The 20252-nt window shown below is 53.1% G+C and overlaps 1 protein-coding gene across 1 annotated transcript; it reads right to left on the minus strand.

Annotated features, from left to right (window-relative positions):
- Positions 1 to 321: 321 nt before the first annotated feature.
- EFNA1 (ephrin A1) lies at positions 322 to 7377 on the minus strand. The gene is made up of 5 exons (XM_043877009.1): positions 6761 to 7377; positions 2708 to 3003; positions 1628 to 1693; positions 1411 to 1461; positions 322 to 1236 (listed from the first exon to the last, which is right to left on the minus strand). The coding sequence occupies exons 1-5, from the start codon at positions 7222 to 7224 to the stop codon at positions 1124 to 1126; spliced, it is 990 nt and encodes a 329-aa protein (XP_043732944.1). The 5' UTR covers positions 7225 to 7377; the 3' UTR covers positions 322 to 1123.
- Between the last annotated feature and the right edge of the window lie 12875 nt (positions 7378 to 20252).

The following is a 20252-nucleotide window of genomic DNA, read 5'->3' on the forward strand; positions in this document are numbered from 1 at the left end:
GGCTGCCTTGACTCACCCAACAGCGTTTGAGTACCTGAAGAGTAAGTATGCCGAAGCCCAGCGCTGAGAGGGAGGGGGCTGGGCAGCGGTTGGACACAAGGACCTTCCAGAGTGGGGTGCAGCCTGGAACTGCTGTAGGGAGCACTCTTGTCCTGGACAATTCTCAGAGGAGGAAACACCCACCCTTATGGGCTGGTAAAAGGCATTATTTCTAGAGAGAGGAGAAAAAATTCAACCCCCCTTGCTACTGATATAGTGCAGAGCCTGGCAAGTAGCAGGTCTCAGTGGTCATAAATTAGGAAGGAGGGGCAGAAAACCATGTCCAAAAAAACAAACACATTCCTTTATTTTGAGACAAAGAACACTGTATAAAAAAAAAACTCCAGTTGTAGAAATCAGCATAGACACACATCAAGTTCATATACATTCCGTACTTGTGGGCCCTGCCCTTCAGGCTACAGACTAGGCGTAGACTGCACGTGGGCACTGCCCTTACAGTTACACTCTTAAGAACAGGTTGGCACAGCCCCCCTGCTGGTGCAGCTCTGCGGAGTGATGTCCCAGGATGAGAGAGGATGCAGCGTCTGACTACAGACCTCCCTGTGGCAGCTCCACAGAGGCAAGTCCTGGGGGAGATGCTGGGTCAACCCAAGCAAGCATGCTGCTTCTCCTGTCCCTGGCTCCCAAGGAGGAAACTGTCTCTTGCTCTTCCTTCAGAGCCATCCTGGCTCTCCATGGGAGGGGCATCTTTGCCAAGCTCAGTGTCCATCTTGTGACCTCAAGCCCCATCCAGTTCGGCTCCCACGGTGCCCTTCTTAGGAGGCCATGTCCGTCTAGCTTGTTTCTTTGGCTTAAGGGCAGGAATGGAGGGGAAAGGACTGTCTCCACTTCTTTGTCTATCCCTCTGACGTGGAGGTGGGAATGGCACTGTCAGGCTTTCTGACCTCCTTAGGGTTGAAACCCTTAACATCGACCCGTTTTGAGGCTGCTGGGTGGCAGCTTGAGCATGTGGTAGGAGTGGTTCCCAGGACTGGGGCCTTGGGAGGGGCCCCAGGTAGGTGAGGGAGGCCCGCCTGCCTCCTCAGCCTGGTTCCAGTCCTTACAATAGATGTGGTGCACACCCTCACGGGATTTGCAGCAGCAGGAATGGCAGGAGCAGCACAGCCCAGGCCAGTGGGAAGAGGCGAGGGGCGGCGCTGTGACCGATGCTGTGCAGAACCTGCACCTCCGGGTCATCTGCAAGATGAGAGGGCAAAGGCCTCCACGGTGAGTGGCCCTACTGCTGGCACTGGCCCTCAGTCCAGCAAGGTTTCCCCTGCCCTTGCCTGGCAAAGGAGTCACTTTTTATACCCAGCCTCTTCAAGCAGACCCCATTTTGTGCCCCAGGCCCAATTTGCTCCAGCCACCTACCTGCTGGAAGTCTCTTCTCTTGTGCATTGGCATGGGCCTGAGGGCTGCGAGCTGAAAGATAAGGGTGGTCATAGGTCAGGTAACTTGGTACACGCAGGAGGCAAAGGAATGGGAGTGCTGACTGGACTGGGCAACGGGACTTCCCAACCATCCCAGATCTCTAGACCTGGCCCAGGACAGGATGGAGGAAGAAGGCCCACAGGACCCTGACACTCACTGATTTTGCCATCGATGAAAACCTTCAACTTCAAGCAGCGGTCTTCCTGGTGGTGCATGGGTTTGGCTACAAAATAAATCCAGAGAGTTTTAAGGAAGGGAAACTTTGTTGGAAGAAAATATTAAGTACAAATGCCTCTGGCCCTGCTTTCTCGGTCCCTACTCATTTTAATCCCTCTCTTCCCTCTAATCTTTGATTCTCACCTTCCCCACTTGCCCAGAAAGTTTTTGCCCACTTTCTGCCCCAAGTTCAGTCCAAACTCCCATTCTTGGGAATGACCCTTGACTTTGGAAGTGATGATAAAAAGAATATAGACACTGTCCCTTCCCCACAGTCCGTTCTCCACTCCTCCCAGCCTGAAGTTGGGGTGACCTGCACAATATGCTCCCCTTCCCCAGCCACTATGTCCTTGCTTTCCCTAAGCCCCCCGATAGGGTGAGGCCTGGATCCAGTCTACACAAAGTTGATCTTACAGTTCCTAAAATCTGCCCTCAGGATAAAGTCCTTAGCACTTCTTGGGTCCCCATGCCCTAACCTGTGTACTTCTCCAGGCTCCTATCTCCCCAGTTCCAAGTGTCCCTCCTGCTCCAGTCTGTCTGAACCATTTGGAGTTCCCTGAGGATGTCATGCTGTCTCTGTACATGACCTCTTGTTTGGCCAGCTCCTCTACTTGCCCTAAGCTCTTGGGTCATCTTCCCCAGAAAGCCTTCTATGAGGTGCACCCCACTCCCCCAGACTGGCAGGTATTCAAGTCATTTTCTCAGGGCCCCTAAGCTCATAGCTACCATATCCCCCTGTTCTAGTGGTATTAATAGATGTATGTCCCTTTATAGATTCTGGAGGACAGAGACCGTGCAGTGTTCTATTTATTTATCTCTGTGACTACACTGCCAAGCAGAGTGCCCAGGACACAGTAGAAACTCACTCTGCATTTGTAATGGGAATGAATAAAAACAGAATTCAGGATTGGAAGGGGCAGTCTGCTGCTTGCCTCCCCACTAGGCATGTACTGAAGCGTGTACGTCATGTCAGGTGTGTCCCCGAGTAGTGGACCTGTGTGCATGCCTCCCGGGCACTCACAGATGTAGTAGTAGCTGTGTCCCTCTTTGAAATCCTTGCTCAGGGTAAAACCTGTGAAGCGGTGGAACTTCTCAGACAGCTTCTCCGGGCCATGCTTGGCCTTGGGATTGTTGCAGAACCAGCGGACGTGGTCCTTGGATTGGGGTTGGCACAGCTGGTACTGCTCGTGCTCCACCAGGTACAGTGTGTACTGCTCCATGGCCGCGTCTGCCACAGAGTTATCCTCGTAATGAGGACAGATGATGTCCAGGTAGTCATCTAGCCGCACATGTATTGTGTAGTCCTCATTCCAAAACCTGGACATGCGCAAAGGTGGAGAAAGTGGGTGGTCACTCAGAAGCCAGGCCAGAGCCTTTGAGCTTCCAAATATTTACATGACCCCTCACATTTCATACTGGACCCTACCCCAAAGATTTCTTAAAAAGTCTTAACTCCCAGTATTTACTGATCTTGATCTCTTAAATATCTTTCCACTATCTCCAAACATTCCCCCCACCATCATTGTCTGCCACTAATCCTCTAAATAGCATCCACTTAGTATCTTTCAGGTACCAAAGCACTTCCGATAACCTCCCTGATATTTACCCAAGGATGGGCTTCTAAATATTTCCTCAGCTCACTCTTCTACTTATCAATATTTCTCCAACTCTGTTCTACCGCTTGTTCCTTTAAATGCTGTTAGACCTCAATCTGAGACCCTATTGGCCTATTCAGTAATCAAAATCCACGTAACCTTTTCTCTTTCCCATGCTAGTGCTTGACACCCAATAATCTGTTTTCACTTTTCTTACTCCTCTCATTTTCCCCTTGACCCACTGAGTATATCTCATATTGTTCAACTTAACTTTTCTCCCAATACCCAGGACATCCAGGCCCACAGATAATGCCCAGTCCTTTTAAGTTAAATTGCTTTCATCAATTTTTCCGGTCCTCTCAAATCCGCCCCCCCTTCTCAAATCAGTGCTCAGCTCTCCTGGTCCACTTCTCTCAAAGCACCCCAAAACCTCTCTTGTCCTTTTATCTCCAAAAGCCATACGTTCACCTCCTGTGAAATGAGCCCTAGAGAAGACCCTCCTTCCCAAGGTGGAGCCAGCTCCCCTCCCCCAGCCCATTCCCCCCAGGCTCCTCAGGCTCCAGCCTGACTGCCCACCGGCCCCTCCCCCGCCCAGCTCTAGACACCTGGCTCCAGTCTGGGTGGGGTCCTAGTAGGGGGAAAAGTGCCTCCCCACCTCCCTCTCCCAAGCCGGTCAGCTTCTCTGAATCCCCCCAAGCACTGCCAGCGAGAGACTCAGCAGAGTTGGCTGCCAACTTGCTTCAAACCAAAGCCAGGGGCAGGGGTGTGGGGGCGGGGTGGGGGTTAGGCCAAGAGGCCTCTGAGGTGGGCACCCACTGCCCAGTCAGCATGACCCTTAAGAGGCCTGGCCCTACAGGAGCATGCTAGCGCACTGGCTTACCAAGGCCCTTCCCCCACTCTGGGGAAAAGAGAGAGAGAGAGAGAGAGAGAGAGAGAGGAGCAGAGAGAGGCTTTTAAAATTCCTCTGTGGAGAGATAAACATAGAAGCCATTTCAGAACAGGTATTTCAGCTCTGGGCCTGGCGTCTTTCCTCCATTCCCGTGACGGGCACTGACTCATTCCTCATCTGCCTCTGCCACCCGCCCCAGATTTCATGAGAACCTGTGAAAATGTCCCTCATCAAATGTGCTCAGCCCCCAGGACCCCAGGACGGCCCTGTGCCCACCTCAGGCAAAGGGAGCTGACAGGTCTGAATCAGAGGGGGTGTTCCTGGCCCTGGAATACTTGGGCCAGCGCACAGTTCAGGCGGCACTGCCCTTCTTCCCACGCTGCCCCCTGCCTGGGGCCTGGAGATCCCAGGGCTGATGCCCACTGCCCTGAGTCACCCATGCCAGCCTCACACCCGCCCAGCTCACTGCCACCTCATCTTTGCCCTCAGGCTGGGCCTGGCTTGGCTGCTTGTGGACTCCACTCTGGGCTGGCTTCCCTTTAGTCCTGGGCATAGTAGTGTGTGTGTGTCCAGATGGACAGGGCAGACGCTGTGTTGGGTGGGTGCACCCATCACCCTCCTCCTGGGGGTACAATCTGCTCCACTTAGCACTCCTTTGACTCTTGCTTGCTATCTGGGAAAGGCGGGCAGCGGCGTCAGGGAAGGCGGGGGTGGGGGGGGGCAAGGAAGAGGCTCCTTCCTGAAAGAGAGGAAACCTGGGAGCTTGGGAACGGAAAAGGCCAGGGTCCTCCCCCTACTCACGGCTTCCTGTCCCCTCCTCCTCCTTCAGCCAACACCTGGCATGGGCATAAACAGGGACTTTGCTCTCTCCCTCTAGGACAAGATTGGGTCAAAGAAGCAAAGAACAGACAGCAAGGAGTGAGGTGAGGGAGGGCCGACTACAGTCCTATCAGACAGCGGCTGATGGGCAAGAGGGCATTGCCCCCTTGGCTTGGCAGGTAGCTGTCTGTTCCCTCCCTCCCCAACAGACCCCCCACCAGGCAATGCTGCCACAAGGTCAGAGGAAACTGGCACAATCTATTTCTCAAGGGGATTGGGGGGGTAGGCCTGCTAGGGCTGGGGGTGGCCCAGCCGAGTGGAGTGTTTTCCCCTGACCCCAAGTTGCCCAGCTCTCCTCTCCTTACTCCACCCTACCCACCTCTCCTGTTTTCCCACAAATACTGTTCCCCTAACTTCAGAAAACTCAAGAACAAAGAGTCCGATGGGAACTTCTTCCTCCCAGTACCATTTGCCTCACAGCCCTAAATCTGCCCAGGAGAAATTAACTCCTTCCTGCCCAGAGCCCTTTGTAACCCTTTTAACCCCTTCCTGTCCTCTGGAACCATCCCCATGACCTCTGTCTCTCCCCTTCTTTTCAGTTTTACTACCTGAACCTCAGATACAGGTGACTCCTTCAAGCCTACCCACACACAACATATGCCTCACTCCTGCCACCTCAGAAGACCCTTGGGGGGGGGGGTGTTCCAGGGACACCTTAAAATCAGAATAAACACTGAATTCAGGCAAGCCCAGGTTCCTCCTGAAGAGTCTTTCCAGGATTACTGTAGGAATTCTTCTTACTCTGGATGTCAAGACCTGTCAGTGTAGGTAAATGCCCAAATACACAGAGGCCTTTGTGGTAGAAGGGCTTAGAACAAGAGCCCTGAAGGTCAGAGAGAGTGGCCCTGCCAGAGGCAGGAGGTGTTCAGCATCCAAAGGATCGACAGTCTAAAGGGTGTAGAGTAACAGACAAGTTACAGCTCAGTTTAGCTCAAGCAGACAGATCTCTTACTACACAGACACTCCTAAGACATGGGAGCAGACTGATCATCAAAAGAGCCTTCCTTACCCTTCCAGTTAATCCCTCTTGGCTTCCCCCTTTCATTCGTCCAGTCTCCTCCTCTGGTTATGGCGGGTGCAAAGCAGAGCTTGTACCCACCACCAATGAATGAAAGGGGATGCAAATGGGCATACACTCAAGGCCGATTGACAATTGTAAGTCATATAACAGCAGGCTATGTTGTTTATGTCTTCCCATAATTTGGTCTGTTACACTTAGATGTAGAATATTCATGAGCTCTTACTGGGCTCCTAACTGCCTAAGGTTACTTGGAGAAACCCCTGTGGTTATTTTGTATCCACTGTGTGCCTAGGGCGCATGTGCAGGCGTTGAAAGGTCTCTGTGGTTTTTTTGTAGCACATCAGTGAGCTCTCCTGGGTGTGTCCGGGATGGATTTTAGAGATCAGCTTGCATCCCTTTCAGCGAGGCGTCCCATTGTTGCTCATGTCTAACTTCCCACCTAACAGAAGTAACAGCTGTAGCAGAGGGAAGGAAAAGAGGGGCAGAGACCGTACGGTGCAAGCAGATGCCGGCAGGGCCCTGCCCTGGGGTGTAACTCTCGGTTATGGGCGAGAAGAAAATCTATGGGAGCCCTCCCGCCGCTGGTCACCTCCCCAAGACTCAGGTTAGGGGCCGGGCGGGACAGTTAACCTGGAGGGGGGAGCGGTGCCAACCGGGCGTCCAGGCTGTCGGCCGGTGACTCGGGCTTACTTGGGGTTTGAACTGTTCCAGAAGACGGTGTGGCGGTCAGCAGCGGCCAGACTGCAGCACAGACCCAAGAGAGAGGCCCAGAGGAACTCCATAGCGCGGGGCCTGGCCAGGCCGGGCGGGGACGAGGGGCTCCTCCGAGTCTGGGTTCCCGCAGGGTTTCTCGGCAGCGCAGTCAGCACCGCGCTCGCAGCTCTGGCCCCTCCGCTTCGCGACTCCGCCTTTTGGGCCGGCACCGCCCGACACCCCGCCCCGCCCCCGCCCCCGCCCCGCCCGGCGCGCGGCTGCCCGGGGCCTGGGGGCTGGGGAGGTGGAGGAGGGGAGGGCAGGGGCAGGGGGAGGGGAGCGGAGCGCGCACCTCCGCCCGGTAAATCTGTTCGGCGTTGTGTTTGCTCACTCGTGGGTCCGCGTGCAGCTTTGTGGGTCTGTGTCCCGGGCGCAGTCGCGTGCGGGAGAAGGGAACGCATTCCACATGCGGGTCTGCCAACTCGCGGGTGCCGGGCCTGGCTGGCGGCGCCGCGCGCCGATCTTGGCGGGTGCGAGGTTGTGGACAGGTCCCGCGCCTTTCCCGAGCCTTGTAACGCCCGGGCTTGGGTGCCCGCGTTCCCACACTTTCCTCCTACCCACCCCCTTCCCGGACTCTGCTCGGCTGCCCCTCCCCACACACGAGGCTGTTTGTTTTTGTTGGGTTTGTCAATGTTGTCTTTGTTCGGGAGATTGTGTCATCGCCTAGATGCCGGGAATAAAGTACGACCCTGTGTGTGATCAAGTGTGTAACGTGTGCGGCTAGGGCTAAGGGCGCCTCTGACCGTCAGTGCCTGTGAGAGGGGGGGACATGGGATCGTGGGCCCCCGAGGGGGTGCGCTCTTGTTTCTAGGGCTCCAAAGGGCACTAATGACCTGTGTGTGTGTGTGTGTGTGTGTGTGTGTGTGTGTGTGTGTGCCAACACGTGTGTACCGTGCGAACAGAGTTTGAATATGGACTGAGAATCTCGGCCTGAAGGGCGACAAACCGAAACCACACATGTGCATCTGGCGTGTGTAAATACGTGTGAGAGCGCGCAGGCGTGAAAGCATTTGTGAGTAGTATCACAGCCGCGTGTGGGGAAGCGTGTGAAACTTTGACGAACGCATGCTAATGTCTGTGAACAGTGTGTGAAGAGGAGGGGGAAACGTGCACTGGAGAGCCGGGGCTGCGGACTAAAGGCCCGGAAGGGGTGCTTGTGCGCGGCGTCCCAGGCCGGGCGGCGGCTGTGTCTGGCCCAGTTTGGGCTGGGTCTTCCAGTCCGTCGGGCCCCAGTATCCAACTCGGCCCCCTCCCCCCGAGCCGTGTAAACAAACCCGCTGGAATTCGCCTCTCGGGGCTCCTCTCTCCGCCGGGGTCTGCTGCCGTCTGGAGCGGGGGGTTGGGGGGGTGGGTGTCTGCCTCCCAGCTCTCGGGGCGGAGAGGGCGGGCAGGTGTTTGATTAGGGGGGTGTGTGTATGTGTGAGAGAGAGAGAGAGAATCTGGAGCTGGAGGTCCCAGTGCTGTGTGCCCGCGTGCCTTTCGTGGTTCCTGTGTGCGACTGTGTGACTCTTTGTATGCCCGCTCAGAGTTGATTTTGCGAGTCTGTGTGCACCCCTGGCCAGCTCTTCCACGCGGCTGCGCAAAGCGGGAAGCTGCAGACCCGCCCCCCCATCTCTTTCCCCCCACCCCGAGAAGCTCGGGCCGAGCTTCCCCAGTTCCCAAGCTGTTTCATCCTCTTCTTTTGCGGCCAGGCCTGGCCACAACGCCTGTAATTACGGAGGCGGGGGAGGGGGGCCGGGACGCCGCGGCTAGTCCGGCGCTGACCCCTGCCGGGGAGGAGCCTGGGCTTGAGGGAGGGCTCGGGCGGGTCCCACCCCGCGTGGGGCTCAGGCTGCTAGAGGCCCGACTCGTTTCGATTCGCCGCGCGTAGGATAAATATTTACCCCCGCGCGGATTAGGTATTTGGCCGGGTAACCCTACGGCCAGGTCCGGCCAGGCTTTGCGCAAGGCCCCCACCCCCTCGCACACACCTGCCCCAGGCGACGTGTCCCGCCACGCGTTTATCCCAGGTGCAGCCGCCCCTCCCGCCGGGGCCGAAGTCTACCCGCCGACCAGCCCAGGGCAGTGCACCTCACGCGCGTTTTGCTCACTTGGGAGGACACCTGGGTGTCGTCCACCCACGTGTCCCCGGCGAGATACCACACCCCCCTGCTCTTGTCCCGTAGGCTCGAAGACCCACGACGGCAGGGGTTTTTGCTTGTTCACTGCTGTATTGCCAGTACCTGGCACAGCACCTAGCACACGTAGTAGGCAGTCAAGAAATATTTGTTGAGTAAGTGAAATCAGTATTCACTGTTACTTCTGCAAGACGTACTGCTCTGAAAAGAAACCAGAAGGGTTAGAGAAGGAAGGGGTGATGGTGGTTCTTCAGAGAGGGTGGTCCACAAGTGCCCCCTGGAGGAGACGGTTTGGGGCACATCCCCCCTCCCCAGTTTTTTTGACCGCCGGGATTTCTGGGCGGGAACGTGTGGGGTCCCTGGGCTGCGCCGCTCAGACCGGGCAGGTTCGGGCTCGCTCGGCCCAGCCCGGCGGGGCCACGTCCGTTCCCGCCCTGCCTGCGTCTAGGACTGGAGCAACCCGGGGGAGAAGAGGTGGGGGGAAATTCTGAGCACACGAACGGAACACGAAGCTCTCTTTTCCCAGGTTGGCACTGCCCCCAGCATTCTCTCTTAAGGCTTGGAGCTCATCACTCTTCTATCCCTAGGTTTGTGCGTACGGGGGTCTTTCATGCGAATTAATGGGGCGCCTCTAGATCCTGGCTGTTGTGATGAACACCGAGGATAAGGGTGCGTTTAGGATAAAACCCCTGTCCTTGGTTAGTCCTTAGGCCAGTAGGGGAAACAGACAAGCCACCTTTTAGCAACAAACTTGCTAAGTGGAAAAGCCGAGATTGCAGAGCCACAATGCGCATTCGCGCTGCCTGGACACTCCGAGAGCCGCTGCGACACCTGGTGGACTGGGAGGAGAGTTGCAGGCACTGAGCGATCCAGACCGAGACAGCAGAAGGGACTTTGGCTCAGAGACCCACCTGCAGACCAAGTTAGCCCTGTGCCCTCCCTCATCGCAGCCCCCAGCCTGCCCAGGCGGGTCTAGTCTTGGTTCTTGCTTTGGGTTACCTCTCACCACAAAGTCGTGAGCCTGTGTTGGCTCTCAGCACCGCCACCCTCAGGCGAACATCTGGGCTCAGTGGCGGGAGCTGTCTGAGGTGTCTGTCTGTCTGCCCGCCTGTCTGGGAAATTCCCCTTATGAATCCTTTCTGGGAATTCCTCAAGGACAAGATTAACTCTCTGAGTGCTCTGGGGGAGGCCTGGCCTCTGGAGGGAGGTGCTGTCCACCTGTGGGGGCACCGTTGGCCTGGAGGTACCATTTCCACTGTGGAACAGGCAGAGCTACTTGATTGCTACTCCCTTGCTGAGCGCCCTGTGGTTTGGGGTGGGGAAGGACAAAGCCACAAGGCCCTGGGGCACAGCTAACCTGGCGCAACCTCTAAGAGCATCACTGGGCAGTGGGGTGATGGGGAGGGTGCAGGGAAGGTGATCCTGAGCTTGGAGCAGCCTCTGCTCCACTCCCCACATCATTAAAAAAACCAAAGTGTATGTTTCCCATTTTACTAGTGATATGTGTGTGTTTTTCAAAAGTTGAAAAAGAGAACAGGAGAGTAAGGGGAGCTACCGGCTACTGTGAATATCTTCAACCCTTCCCTGCCAGCCTTTAGTCTGTGAGCTTTTGTTTCTTTGTCTTTAGGTATTGTGTTAAATATGATTCACTTCTATTGTGTAATTCTTTTTCTGCCCTTTAACTTTATGACAGAATATTTTCGTGTATAACCTCTTTGTAAAAAGTATTTTTAACCACAGCATAGTGTTTCTTTGAATGGTTCAGAGATTGCTGTTGTAATGGGGCAGAGTAGAGATAAATAAACACATTCCCACTTTCAAGTACTCCTCAGCCACTGAGCAATTGAGTTGATTGTTTCCTAGAACTTGCAAATAACTCTGTGGTTAACTTTCTTTCAACAAGTTCTTATGGCACTTCTGCCCTGGACCAGGCTCTGAATTGGGGCTGAATCCTTAGTGGAGGACAATAGGCGAGGGCCCTCCTCTCCTGGAGTTTGCAGTTTCAGATGATACCTGGGCATATGATTATCTAGATTTTGGAGAATTTCATGGATATGTGTGTGTGCTACGTCGCTTCAGTTATGTCTGACTCTATACAACCCTATGGACTGCAGCCTTCCAGGCTCCTCTTTCCATGGGATTCTCCCGGCAAAAGTATCAGAGTGGGTTGCTGTGCCCGCCTCCAGGGCATCTTCCCAACCCAGGGATCGAACTCTTGGAAAATACTTTGGATATTACCAAATCAAAGCCAGATTCTTTTGGCTACTAGTCTAGTTCTCTTAACTGAGGGCCAGAACCTAATGGATCTGTCTCTCCTCCACATCCAACTCAAAAGGGGCCAAACTCTGTGGGAGAAGATGGAATTCTCCCCTTGGGAGTCCCCTGCAGGGACAAGGAGGTTGGGCAGGATGGGGAATGGGAGGGAGATTGGAGGAGTAGTGTTAAGGAAGATAGGACCGTAATTTCTGCCTAGAAAGCAACAGGAAGTTTTTTGTTTTTTTTTAATGCTGTCTCTTCCACCAAAAATTAGTCACTTACATCAACTTCTGTACTGGGAAGTCCTGGGGGCTCTGAAACATATCCTTGTCCTAAAGGAATCTAATCTACTTGCAGATATATACTGAGAATATAAAATAAGGATTATAGTAGAGGTATAGATGGAACAACAGGCCGTGGGTTCACAGAGGAAGGATGTTTCTTTGAGGTCAGGAGTGCTTCACAAGGAAGGGGATGTATATGTTTTTTCCTCTGCCTGCCTTTGAGTCTTTGCCAACCAGGCTGACTCTGGAGGAGATATTTGCAATGGGTTTTGAAAGATAAGTAGGCATTCACATTCAGGGATAAGGGAACAAGAAGCACAAATAGAAAGGTGAGAGTTGAGCAGTGAATACTCTGGTAAAGCTAAAATTTCAGAACCGGTCTGGGGCAGTGTGGCAGGAGATGAAAGCAGAAAGTGGTTTGGGGCCATGTTGCCAAGGGCCTTGAATGCCATGCCCAGGCTCTTGAAATTATTCTGTAGTCCATACATGCTTACTTAGGTAGGAAACACAATCAGACTTGTATTTTAGGAAACTCACTGCAGGTAACAGAAGGTGGGTGGAAGAGGAAGCCCAGAGGCAGGGGTGCTGGTTAGGCCTGAGCTGCAGGAGTGCCGTGGGAGTGAGGAGGGGCAGAGAGGGCAGAGCAGAGGACAGACTCGACAGGGCCGGGTGAGCCACGGGCGGAGACAGGGAGGAGTCTGGGATGGCCTGGGGGGTGGAAGGGCCGCTGACATACAGGACATGGAGGCCAGGGGCAGACCCAGGAGGGACAGATGAAGGGGAACGTTTTGGCCATTTTATCTTTAGGAGTGATTTCGGCTGCATAACAGAACGCCCAACTTCTAGTGGTTTAAACAAGAGATTTTGGGACTTCTCTGCAGGTCCAGTGGTTAGAATTTGGCACTTTCACTGCCATGGCCCAGATTCGATCTCTGATCCAGAAACTAAGATTCTGCATGGTGTGGCCAAAAATAATAATAAAAAGACGGTTTATGTTTCCCCCACACCAAAGTCTTCTGATGTGGGTCAGCAGCTCAACCGTGTCATCAAAGACCCAATGTTCTCTGCCTCTCTGCTCTGCTGTCTTCATGACTCTGGTTGCAGGATGACTATATTAGAGCTACATTCGAGCTACAGGAGCTACAGGATGAAGGGCTGGGAGCAAGAGAGTTTCTCCTCCTAAGGAGCTCTTTTTATCTGTTAAGAAAATCTGTCCTAGCAGCTTTCTAGACAACTTACTCTCAGGGGACAGAGCTGTGTCCATGACTACACCAGCATCTGTGAAGGAGAAGTGATGTTCTGAAGGGCTGGGGCTGAGCCTGGGGCCCCCTCCCCCAAATGGAATCTGCTCTGTTCCCCAAAGAAACAGGGGTCTCGTTAGCCTGGGAGCAGGGATGAGCCCTGAACAGTGCCTGCGCAGACATGTCGCATTTGAGTGGTCAGTGGAATTTCCAGATGGAGGTATCTAAGGGCAGCAGTGGGGGATGGGAGCCAGAAATCCTTGCCCTGTGATTTTAACTGGAAAGAAATTCTTCCTTCCCAGCTACTCAGCCTGGGTTCTCTAGGGTAGAAAAGCCAGGTGAGGGTGGGCAGGAAGACATTTACCCCCAAGGCAGCTGATGATAAACCTCATTTCTACTCCTCTGCCCACCTATACCTCCCTTCTCCCCAGTGTTTCACTATAACATAGTGTAAAAGCAGTTTAGACACTTTTATTTCAGAGGTATTACTTTTTTTCCCCCAGAGGTATTATTTTTATGTAACTTTTTTTTTCTAATTATGGAAGAAATACATGATCAATGCAGAAAACTTGGAGAAGCACAAATGAAAAACAAAATCACTCATAGAAGTTAAATCTTAGGAGCAAGCACACTTCACAGTTCTTTTCCCCATGGCTCTGGAAATTTTTATAGTAAATATCTTCGAGAGGTTATAGTTTAATGCCCATGTGACGGCCAGCTCGGAACCCCTTACATTTGTGTAACATTTTATGATCTTCCAGTGTTTCCAGCTGTGTATTTTATCACGTACTATTTCACCTTTATAGACTCCTACACATTTTGAGGTGGGCAAAGGCCATCACTGACTAGTTGAGGAAACTGAGGCTCGGAAAGATGATGGTATTCAGCATCCAGAGGGTAGGGGTAGCCTCTGTAGGGCTGGGGTTCACACCACCTTATTCCTTCCCCACACCTGTCCTGGGTATAAAGGAAAGGCCCTGGGCCCAAAGTGCTGAATTTGCTGTGGGCAAATGGAGGGGAGTGTGTATGGAGAAGGGAAAGGAAGAGAGTGGAGGGGGCAGCTCCTTCCCTCCCTAGAGCCCTTGAGAGAGACGGGGGGAGAGGGAGGTGAGAGGGGAGGGGCCTGGGTCAGGCTGATGAGATGAGTCTTCCAGGGCTGCAGCCCGCCCTGGCCTGTCCCTGCAGGCAGTAGATGTCCAGATAATGGCTCACTTTCCACTTCACCAAACATTTTTTGAGGTCAGGTGTTTGTTTATGAGGTACTCTGTTAGGCACTGCAGGGGCTTCCGAGGTAGCTCAGTGGTAAAGAACTCACCTGCCAATGCAGGAGACACTGAAGATGTGGGTTTGATCTCTCAGCCGGAAGATCCCCTGGAGAAGGGAATGGCTTACCCCTCCAGTATTCTTGCCTGGAGAATCCCATGGACAGAGGAGCCGGGTGGGCTACAGTCCACGGGGTGGCAAAGAGTCCGACACGACTGAGCGACTAAGCGCCGGGGCACTGCAGGGAAAGCTGGATCAGGCAGCCTGTGAGCAGGAGAGAGAGCTGGGTCTGAGGCCTAGCTGTGAAAACTTGGAAAAGATGTTTGATGACACAGAGGCTCCATTGTTTTCATCTGTAAGATGGGGGCAAGACTACTTTTTTCCCCTGGAATTATTATTTGGATCAAAGAAAGTAACAGCTGTGCTGGTGCTAAGCCTGGGGGACCAGACTGTCAGTAAGGACTGGTGTGTGTTTTTCTTTACCTGGGCTGACTGGGGAGAAATGTGCTGTGAAGAAATGGGGGTGAAGAGGGGGAGGCTTCAGGATCCAGGAAAGGCAAGAGGGGAGGAGTCTTAGGAACACAAATATTTGTTCTGCCAGGCAGTACTTGATAAATGCCCAAGGGACACAGCAGCCAAGAGCCCTGAGGTGCAGGGGGGCAGAGGTGAATGGGGGAAAAATCCTTTTGAGGGTTCCCCAGGTAGAGATGATGGGCAAGGGCGTTCCATGCCTGGGGAGACAGTACAGGCCTCTCTCCCCTGACCTGCAGGGGCAAGGGGAAGGAGACGGGGAGAGACTCTGTCCCCTTCCGTGTTCTTTATTGCTCCTCCGGCTTCATCTGGTCCCCTCCCTCACTGACTGTGGGTCACACTGCTGGGTCCTAGGGATCCTGAGCTGGGTCTTAAGGAGGTGTAGGGATTGATGAATGATGGGGGAAAGGCACACAGCGTGGAAGGGTGACACAGCTTGGGGTTGGGCACAGGGAAGGGGACCAGAACCACCCAGAGAGGAGGGGCAGGAGTGGGCAAATCGCAGGAATACAGGCGGAAGTGGTGAACGCCTCAGGGTGTGCTTCTGGTGCCCTCTGACCCAGTGCCGTGTGGCTGAAGAAAGAGCTCCTCACGTGGGCGTGAGTCCCCATGTGGGGGGGTGTCTGAACAGACATCCTGGAGGAGGCCCTTGGCGGTGTGGCTCACAGGGAAACTGCGTTTTTGTTTTTGTTTTTTTAAATGGCAGACCAAGAAATTGAGTTGGTTTTTTTTTTTTTTTTTAATTGAGATTTTAATCATACAAGACTCAGATCTAGAACTTGGAACTCAGAAATACCTCCAATTCAGTGTCTGTTCTCCAAGCTGAGACAGTCCTATGCCCCATTTTGACAGGAAGTTATCACAGTCATAGTTGCCTAGTGAAGCTCAGTCATGTCTGACTCTTTGCGACCCCATGGACTGTAGCCTACCAGGCTTCTCAGTCCATGGGATTTTCCAGGCAAGAGTACTGGAGTGGGTTGCCATTTCCTTCTCCAGGGGGAAACTGCGTTTAACTGGACTGAGGACAGCCCAGACCGGGCTGGAGCAGGCGAACCCAGTATGGCCTCAGAGACGAGCGGAGGGGGTTGTATTTCCTTGGGGAATCCACCCTAGCCTGAGGGAAGGCAGAGAGAGAGGGGAGGTTTGGAGACCTGAGAGTGGATAGTGGGCAGGTTGCCCTGGGAGTAATAACATCAGCTCGCGTTTATGAACATGTTTTCCATCCCAGGCTCATTGGAAGCACTTTGTGTACATTAAACCCTTACACCTCACAATCCTCATAAGAGATCAGGAGTATTATCCCTTCACTTTACAAATGAGCGAAAGGGAAAGCACAGAGAAGTTCATCACTTCCCCAAGGTCACACAGCTAATGAGAGGTGAAGCCGAAATCTGAAACAAGGCAGTCAGGCCGGTGAGTCCTGATTTAACCACTGCACCGTACCATCCCACTGTTTCTAGAGAGAGGCCACTAGTGCAGCCCACTGGGGGCATAGAGAGAAGCAGGGCCATTCCGGAAATTATCTCTACACGACGTAGCAGCTGTTTGGAGGCGGTAGAAAGATGGAGTTGTTAGTTCAGCATGTGGAGCTCAGGTGAGAGGCAGGGCCATGAAAGCCTCCAGATAAAATCCTTGCTCTCCCAGTCTTTTCTGTTAGAGCTCGGTCAATCAGGTGCTTCAACCCAGGGCTCTTGCTATGTATAAAGGTAGGACCCAGAGATGTGAGGAGTTAGAATTCATTTCTTCTTAGGCCCTTCCTTTGATCCTGGCTGCAGTTCTCTACGCTGGGCTGCCCCATGTACCTTGATCCCTGCCCATCTCCCAAGGTAGGTTCCCAGCCTTTCTGTCCATTGTGTGAACTACTGGAATTCCTTCCAATAAATCATTTTTTTCTGCTTTAAGTACAGTCAGTTTTTGTCACTGGCAAGCCAGAACCTGGATGGGTACAGAGCGAGTTGATGATGATAACAAGGTATAGAGCCTGGGAGACTAGAAGGGTCATTTGCAGATGTGTGCTTTGGGGGAATTTCTGTTTCAGGAGGTTGAGTTTACAGTGCTTGGAAAAGCCTGGAGAATGGATTGAGAAGAAGTTTCTTACTAGGGACTGAGCCTGAGGACAGTGCTTTGAGCTAGAAGTGTGGTGATGAAGCAGAGAATTAGGGTTTGAAGCCCTGGAATTGATGTGAGAGAGAGAGTGGGGAGCTGACTTGAACAGTGCCTGCAGGGAGCCAGGCAGGAATCATGAAAGAGTGAGGGAGCCCAGGTGTATTTGTCAGGAAGGCCAAATGCAGGCTTCAGGCGAGCATCCCATCACCGTAGTCATCCCCAAAGAAGGAGAACGTCTTTAATGTTTCAATAAGAGCCCAAGGAGAACTCGCATTGTCTTCCTGGGGTCACATTCCCACCCCCGGACCAAGCCCTGTGGCTGGGGGCTGCTGTGCTGGGACAGGCTGGGACAGGCCCGGACAGGCTCGAGACATTGGCTGGCTAACAGAGCTGGGAGGTGGACTGAGGATGAAGTGGGGGGTCCCACAGGAAAACTGGGCCTCTGTTCCCAGAAGGGGAAATGGAAGTGGGGCAAGCACACAGGCAGATGTCCTCAAGAGGAGCTGGGTGGCCTGAGAGGTTTTCAGAATGGAGGGAAGGATCTTTTTTGGATGGAGAAATCTGGGCCCAGTTATAGATAAAGAGAAGAAAACTACTGGAGAGGGCCTGGAAATACATTGTGGAAACTGAAGAAGCAGGCCCCAGGAAGGATGTGTGGGGATGGGGTTCAGGAGGGAGGGTAGGCGTTCGTCTTGGCCAAAGGAGGAACAGCTATTTGTGAGTGGAGGCAGGTAGGGAGATGACAGCGGGAAGAGGCTGAGAGGTATTGGAAGGAAGTCGTGAGATCCTGTCCCCAGGCCTCACCTAGGCTAAGAGCTTGGGCTTTGGAGGCTGATTATAGAGATTCAGATTCTAACTCTGACACTTAGTAGGATGTGACCCTGGTGCCTCAGTTTCCTCTTTTAATTCAATCAGGATGATAACAGGGCCCACCCAAAGAATCACAGAGAGGATTAAATGAGATAATGTATGCAAAGTACTGAGAAAAGCTGGTGTGTCTGGCATATGGAAAAACCTCAGGATTAGCTATTATGATGGTAATTATTATGATTTTTATTACAGAGGGCTCACGGTGACAGTAATGAATTCCAACACAACTGGCTCTGGCTCCTACCTGCTGACATAGGACCTCCAGCCCCCTGCCAAGTCCCCCTCAAATATTGCTGATGGTCCCCACAGGGCGTTGCACGTGGGCTCATCATCGTGTCTGTGCGCTCTGTGCTGCAGATGTTCTGCTGGGTGCAGGGTTTTTCTGCTGGTAGGGTGTGGGGCGGCAGGCATCTCCCTCTCCTCTCCCGTGTCACCTCTGTCAGGGGATCCGGACGGTCCCTGAGAAAGGCCGCTGGCGTTTCCACATGATGTCATTTGATGAGTCAGTTCTTCAGTTTCCATTCTGCAACTGCTTCTGTCTATGAGGCCCGACAGGCTTCCCTGGGGCTGGGCTGAGGATGGTTGGCATATTCGCCACCTTGCCATACGCCTCTCTGAGGACAACAGCCTTGCCACGGAGCCTCTGGGGAGCTTGTTCAGCCCCTCCAGCAAGGGCCCTCCTGTGAGGTGCCCTCTCCCGGCTGCTTGGTGATTGCCAGCCCCAGTGCACACACAAGGCTCTTGGTGAGTGACCTGCTGCAGCCCCTCCTGCCACAGCAGCCCGGCCCAGCCCCTCAGCAGAAAGCTCAGGCAAAGAGATCTGCCCCAGGCCAGGGCAGCCAAGGATAATGGTGAGGGGGCTGAGGAGGCAGCTGTCAATCCCCAGCACCAGGCAGAGCTGGGCCCCTGGCAAGGCAGGTGGGGGGTAGGCCCTCTCTCCAATTCTCTGCTCAGCTTAGTCACCAAAGGCCTGGAATCAGCCCCAAGGCACCAAACGCCCTTTGTTGTTGTTGTTCAGTCACTAATTGTCTGTGTCAGAAGCACACCAGGCTTCCCTGTCCATCACTATCTTCCTTATCAAAGGCCCTTATCAAACCCAGTTATCTGTCTTCTGCCCCCACCCTTCTACTAGGCAAGGACCGGACCTCTTCCTCCCTCCACCTAGTCTCTATCTCTTCCCACACTCCTGTTTTAAACAGAACTCTCTCCTCCTTGTCCTTCCAAAAAAGAAAAAGAAAAAAAAAAAAATCCCCATGTGTCATTAGATGCACCTGGATCCTCTGTAGACTTGGAGAAGGGAAGGGTGCTGGGAGGGCGGCAGTGCCTGACACCACCCAGTCAGTGACAGTGCCCCTCGGGAAAATGTTAACTTTCAGCTCAGTTTAGTTGCTCTTTGCGACCGCATGGACTGCAGTATGCCAGGCTTCCCTGTCCATCACCAGCTCCTGGAGCTTGCTCAAACTCATGTCCATCGAGTCGGTGATGCCATCCAGCCATCTCATGCTCTGACGTCCCCTTCTCCTCCTGCCTTCAATCTTTCCCAGCATCGGGGTCTTTTCCAATGAATCAAGGTCTTTTCTAATTGACTTTAGAACCAGTGAGTAATCTACAGGGACAGAAAACAGCTCAGTGGTTTCCTGGGATGGGGACGAGGGGCAGGGCTGGGGATACTGACTGGAAGAGAGGCATGAAGGAACTCTCTTGGGAGATAGAAATGTTCTTTATCTTGACTGGGTGGTGATTACAGGGGTGTACATTTGTTGAGAAAGTCAATCATATGACTATTATTGTGTGCAAATTATACTTCTCTAAAGGTGATTAAAAGGGCTTCTCTGCTGGCTCAGTGGTAAAGAATCCACTTGCCAATGCAGGGGATGTTGGTTTGATCCCTGGGTTGGAAAGATCCCCTGGGGAAGGAAATGGCAACCCACTCCCATATTCTGGCTGGGGTAATCCCATGGACAGAGGAACCTGGCAGGCTACAGTCCATGGGGTTGCAGAGAGTCAGACATGATTGAGTGACTGAATAAAGACAACAAGGGTGATTAAAAAATACAAGAAATAACAGCCAAGTTAACTGAAGACTCTGGTTTGTGAACCAGTGAGAGGGACAGTGAATGAAGCAGCCAAGGGGGCTTCCTGAGGGTCTTCTGCAGATAAAGACACTGGGCCAGAAGCTGGGGGGCTGAGCGGGTCCGTCTCAGCCAGCATCCTCCAGGTGCCCCAGTCCCTGCAAAGGTCCTTTCCTTTGTCCACAGCCACCCTCATTCCAGAACTGTCCAACTCATGGTAGGAAACTATAGCCTCGAGAAGTTTCCTCATAAGTCTAACCCAGGAGCCTGACAAATAGTTTTGTCCTGGGATGCTTGTGTGGCTCATGTCCTGAACAAGGAACGCTGCTTCTGTCCCATCGGCTACCGGGAGTGCCTATAAAATAAACACGACTGAAAAAGCCAGTGTTCACAGAAGACACAGATGAAATGAAAAAAAGAAAAATCAAAATAAACAAAACCCCCTACACCCACCCTGTGCCTCACATAGAACAAGCAAGATCCCCGAGCTGGGTGGGATGTAGAGCAGGCCTGTTTGGGGTGATATTTATACAAGGGGCTTGGTTCCTCCCTCGGGCGAGTAAAGCAAGTTGTAAAATTTGAAGGCACATTTTAAAATTGTTTAAAATCCTCCAAATGTGTTTCCTGTCTGGCACTGTGTATGGGGACTCGGTAATATGTGTGCCTGTGTGGCCCGGAGTATGTGTTAA

The sequence above is a fragment of the Cervus elaphus genome, chromosome 20, assembly GCF_910594005.1.
Source record: "Cervus elaphus chromosome 20, mCerEla1.1, whole genome shotgun sequence".
Classification (NCBI taxonomy): domain Eukaryota; kingdom Metazoa; phylum Chordata; class Mammalia; order Artiodactyla; family Cervidae; genus Cervus; species Cervus elaphus.